Below are 5,688 nucleotides of genomic sequence, written 5' to 3'. Positions count from 1 at the left end.
AATCTCATAGTAATCTCAGAGATAATAGAGTTGAATACTTTCGATCTTTAACAATCAGTTTAGCGTTATGACAAAGTTTGGCAAACTGATGTCTACTGAGACCATGCTCCGTCTTTATAAGGCATTTATCCTTCCTCACTTTTATTATTGTTCTATGGTGTGGCGTTTCTCTAGTAAACAAGATTCTGATAAACTGGACCTTTTAAACAAACGTATTGTTCGATTTATTTTCAAGGATTTTAACTCTGAGTACAATAATTTACTTAAAAAGGCAGGAACTGCGAGCCTCAAGGACAAGCGTTTACAAAACATGATTCTTACTATTTTTTAAAGGTCTTCATTTTTCTGATTATCCAAGAAATTTAAAAGATATGTTTCATTTACGCTCTAGCACCTATTTTTTAAGAGGACATAATATACTCTGTTTGCCCAAACCACTGACCACTTCTTATGGTATCAATTCTTTTAGTTACTTGGCAGCAACATCTTGGAATTCTCTTCCTGACCATTACCGCACTATTTCTGATTTTACTTCTTTTCGCCGACTGATATCTACTGGGAACAATAATTTACTTAAAAGGGCAGGAACTGCAAACCTTTCTACATCATGATAATTTGCAAGTTAGTTGTCTAGGTAGTTAGTTATCTTATTTGTTATATAGAATTAACTTTTTATTATAATTATTTATTAATATAGTTAGCTCGAAGATATTAGCACTTCAGTGCTACACTGTAAATTCGAGGGTAAACAAAGTTTATCGATTGATTGATTGATTGATTGATTGATTGATTGATTGATCTTGAACCAAATGTTTGAGGGGGACAGCGTTTTTCTTATTTGCTCTGTCCCTCTCTTTCTTGCAATTTTGTGAGTGATTTGACCGTTCGGTGGCCGTTTTGTTCTCATTGCAACAATCGGAGTCGTGGGTGGGGTACAACATAAACATAGAAATTCACATATGTATCCTTCACATGGAAAAAAAATTCGGATTTATTCGTAAGGAAAATCTAAAGTTTACTTCGGCAAAAAGGTAGCTCAAAATTTCTGGAAAAATAATTCCTTTCATTTTCAAAGGGCAAATATGTTATTGAAAGTCCGGAGAAAAGGTCAGCAAGCATTTTCTCAACTGCACGACTTCAATTTACAGCCGAAGCTTCCCAACAGATCGATTTGTATTAGTTTACACAATTATGTCTTTAAAAGGGCTCATTGACTGAGAGATCTGGAAACACAGGAGTCTTGACCGGGTTTTCTTTTGTCTTCTGGGGCCTTTCCTTCCTTCCCTATCACTTCGCGAAGAACGTCAAAACAAACTTTCCTTTGAGGTCCGTGACGGCAAATGATGACGTTAAATGACGTGGTAAGTACGTCATGATTGCCAAATGGCGGCCATCTTGGATCCGCCATCTTGGATGTGTGGATTTCGCAAAACTTCAGGAAAGCGCCGTGGTAAAAAACAACAAAGAAACACTAATATGAGCTAAAACCATAAGCTTTACAGTAAGAAAAGTCTAAACCTTTATTTTATAAAGGGAGTTTTGGACCATGGGAGCATCAAGTCAATGTACACTAACCCACCACATTCCCAAATTATTCTTATTTTAATTATCTGAAAAAGTTCTGAAGTTTCATGGCATTTGCTCAAAAATGTTATTCAGGTTCAAAAGTCGCTGCGGGTAAAATCCCCCCCCCCCCCCCCAATCTACAAAGGATCACAGCTCACCACGAGAGAGCTTTCGGGTACGAAAATAACATTTTTTGACCCTTTTATACAGATTGGCGGTTGTTTTTCTTGCAAATTAACTCAATGTGTTTCTTAATCTTGCAAACCTCAAAATGCTTATGCCTTCAAACTTATCAAAAATTGAATTATTTTTTAACAAATAAGTGCATGTAAAACAGTTTTTTTTTGGGGGGGGGGGGGGGGCTCGAAATCTTTTTTGGAGTTGGAAAAACGTACGCCAGGCCAGGAAACTTAATCCCGAGGCTTCATTCTCTCCGCCATATTTATACCTGTTGCCTCTCTTTTTATTTCAGATTTCTGGAAACAGTTATGTCCGAAGAAAAATTCGCATGGTCTCGACCCGAAGTACGTCCGAATCAAGACTTACAAAGGCTCGTACTTCTTCGTTTACCCGAAATACAAAGACCGACTGCGCACGCGTTGTTGCGGAAAGTTGAGTCATATGAAAGATGTCCGAACGCCAAGTCGATATACCACATTCATCATTCACTGCGACCAGAAGGTAGTTTCATTCGAGTTACTCAACAGCAAAAACAAGCCATCGAATTATTTTCTTACTGTCTATGGTAGAGACGATATCAGAGCAATGCCTAACAGTGCACGACTTCAGGATTACAGAAGATTTGTCATCGTTCGTTATATTGGTCCCGTGCTCGCTATCAGATCATTACCATACATGTATGGAAGCAACTGGGTGAAATTCGACGACACAGACAAAAGCGAAGGGTTTGTCACCGTGAATAAAATTTCCAACGCACTGATTTTCCCTGGCATGAAGGAAACTTTCTCCTTAGAGCAAGGTAAGTAGATTTTGTAAACCTGAGGCTTATTCACAAAACCCTCCCAAGTTAATATGAATCCTAAGTATTGTCCAGTTAGTAATAATGGGTTGTTAGTCTAACAATAGTCTATTGTCAACGAAAAATGCTAAGGATACATCTTACCCTAAGAGGGCTTTGTAAATCAGGCCCGTGTGCTGTAAGGAATGGTGTTTCAGTTGCCATTTTGTCGTTTCCACATCATTGACACACTGTTTTTTTTAACTAGCTTTAATTGTTATCTAGCCTTTTGGTTTCCTAACCTTTTTTTTTCCCTTTTTTATTATTTATAGTTATACCCAATAACGCTGTATATAAAAAAAATAAACTAGGAACATGCGTTTTTTACTTTATAAATTCTTATACCAAGTATCAGGGGATTTTCTGTACAACTATCATGGTCCGAATTTCCGAGGCCGTTAACTGGATTAAGGTCTTCTGAGGAGATATCCACCGAAATGAACTGTTGGGTTTCTATGACTAGCTCTAAATATATTACATTTTATGAATTTTTCAGGTTACTAATGTAAGGTACATCCTTGGGGACCTAAGGCAGTTAGTCGGGCGAAAGAGATTTTCGTGGGCAAACGTTCACTGTAAGAACGGGAGAGCCCCTGGGAAATTACTGTTACCGAACCAGTTCCAGAGGCATTTGAATTCCCCGCTTTTGATTAGCCAGAAATTATTTTTCTGAGAGAGAGAGAGAGTGTTTTCTGGCCAATCAAAAGCCCCTGGGCCTCCGAGGATGTGTAAAGCATAGTTGTAGATGAATTTGAGCGTCTGATCCTGAAATCACTCAAGCAGTTTAAGACCTGGGTTTGAAGGGTTTTCAGAAATTATGAATGATCCCCTATATCTTCGGTTTGTCTGCCTAGAACAGGATGAAATTTTCCCTGAAGATTAAACTTGATTTTTTTCTTTTGCCTTAACGTATAATTTTGATCACGTGACACATCACGTGACCAAAAAAAAGAATTTCGTAAATCGGCGATATGGCGGCGAACTTTCTTTATAAAGATAACTGAATTAGTGTTTCCGAAGCAGATTTCAAATATTTCACTTTCTACGTTTGGAATGACTGTCCTTAAGTTTTTAAATTGGAGAAATTAACGATCAAAGGTTGAATTGTGGACTAAAAAATCATTCCAAACGTGAAGCGATGGAGATATTTAATCTTTATTAGAAACACGTTTTTGTTTGATGTTATCTCTTAAAACCGTCGCCTACCTATCAAATCTTTGCTTTTTTCACAAAAATGATCGCGTGACATGTCACGTGATCTATAGCACTACCGTATTATGCTTAGAAATTTTCAGAATGATGAGATCTTTTTTTCTCCCAAATTTCAGTTCAGTGCCATTGAATTTGTTAAAGTTATCTAGAATAAACCATGTTTCCTCTTAAAAGCCCTTGACCCAGGCCTTAAACTGCTTGAGCAGGCAAAATGTGTTCTTAGTTCCTAGTGAGTGTGTAGAAGGTATTAAGGATAGAAGCCGCAAACCGGCTGCAAAGACAGGGACAAGTGCAGAGGAATGCGAGGACAAACAGGACCGATGCTATTGGGGAAGTGCAGATTGGAATAACAGCAAGAGAGATTGGAATCCAGGAGAGTGTTATTACAAGAAAGGTGTGAAGGATTTTTATATAAAACTAGTTACCACCAATTTTCATTTTGAATACCGAGGGCACTTGCTATGTTCTGCTTTCTCCGCATAATTTTAAACCGCGCAAAAATATCCCTGTATTAGTAGGGACCACCGATAAGAAACCTATCTTCAGATGCGAAGAACGTATGCGCAGTAACAAAAGTAGGCACCGTCCTAAAATGACCTTGACGTCGCAAGGTGGGCATAATCGGCCCAATCCCTCCCGGCGGTCTCCCAAACTAGTATACAATTAAAGAACCTAGGCTAAATATAGGGCTAAATCCTAAAGGAGTACAAGTTACTTTAAGGACAAAGATTAAGTTAATGTTTGATCTCATGTTCCTTTTAGAACTACAGTAGGCGACCCGCCCGATATTTGGCATCATAACAAGGCTATCTGAGCAAGGCCCCTAAAGCATGATGAAGAAGCAGTCAAGGGTGAAGCTGATGGCAATTTGTTACGATTACAGAAGATGCGTTTGTTACAGTCCGTGGTAACGCCATTGCAAATTCATTGATATCACGTTTGAAATAAATGATTTGATCATCACACCCAACATGCCTTCATCCATTCACTCGTCGTGTCATGTCATGTTGTTTGATTGGAATTTACAAGTTGCTATAAACCTCATTAAGAAAGCGCGGCTAAGTGCAAAGCTTTTCATATGGATACAAAACTAATTTTGAAAAGCTTTGCACTTAGTCTCGTTTTCAAAATGAGGTTCAAAGCAAATCGAAAATGGTCTAATTCCCTTGAGTCAACTCTTTAAAGAGTAGATTTATGTTGAGAAATGCTTTTCCTATGGAAAGACATGACGTATGACAATTTAATTGTCATTGCTCTTCTTTGATTGGCTATTTGAACTGTGAGCGTTCGAAAGGTCCCTCAAGACCTGTTGTCAAAAATACATCTACGAGGGAAGGAATTGACTCCAAGGCTTAGTAGGAAGGATAGAGACTCTGGGTCATAGGCTACTAGCCATCCTCATGTTCAATTGCAATGAATCCCGTACGTTGCACGGTTTCTGTATCATTAATCGACGCGGATCGTCACTACTCGCTTCAGAATAGAGCTGGCATTTTTTGTCTTCTGTGGCCGGGGCTGCAGATTCCCGTCACTCCCCTTCCCGCTCAATCACCTGACAAGTATTTAAACTATGACTGTGAGACTTGGAGGATGGATAGTACGTCCATATATGTTTCCTTTGATGTCCGTACACAAATTTATGACGTCATATGACGTGTTACAGTGCAACGTTCTCAACCGGGGCCTCTGAAAAAACCGACACTTTGAAATGTTCTCATTTGTAGTAAATGTGACCTGTGATTGGCTGATAAATGTTGGGTGGCACCGTTTGAGTTCGTTGCACCACAATTGCTACGTTATAATTGCCAAAATGGCGGCCATCTTGGATCTGCAATCTTGGATTGCTGGATTTTCCCTATCCTCAGGGACTTCAGGACACCGAAAACTGAAAA

At 38.8% G+C, this 5,688-nt stretch overlaps 1 protein-coding gene across 1 annotated transcript in view; it reads left to right on the top strand.

The window, feature by feature from the left end:
* The window catches only part of LOC146465063 (uncharacterized), a 5,708-nt gene extending 944 nt beyond the window's left edge, over positions 1–4,764 (top strand). The window contains exons 3-5 of the mRNA XM_085129003.1: positions 2,039–2,545; positions 4,020–4,190; positions 4,559–4,764. Of these exons, the coding sequence (XP_084985129.1) occupies positions 2,039–2,545; positions 4,020–4,190; positions 4,559–4,569 (689 nt within the window). The 3' untranslated portion in view covers positions 4,570–4,764. The remainder of the gene's footprint in view (positions 1–2,038; positions 2,546–4,019; positions 4,191–4,558) is intronic.
* Positions 4,765–5,688: the final 924 nt, after the last annotated feature.

Source organism: Pavona decussata, unplaced genomic scaffold, assembly GCF_977016875.1.
Source record: "Pavona decussata unplaced genomic scaffold, jaPavDecu1.1 SCAFFOLD_157, whole genome shotgun sequence".
NCBI classification, from domain to species: domain Eukaryota; kingdom Metazoa; phylum Cnidaria; class Anthozoa; order Scleractinia; family Agariciidae; genus Pavona; species Pavona decussata.
This window is presented reverse-complemented; position numbering and strand designations above follow the sequence as displayed.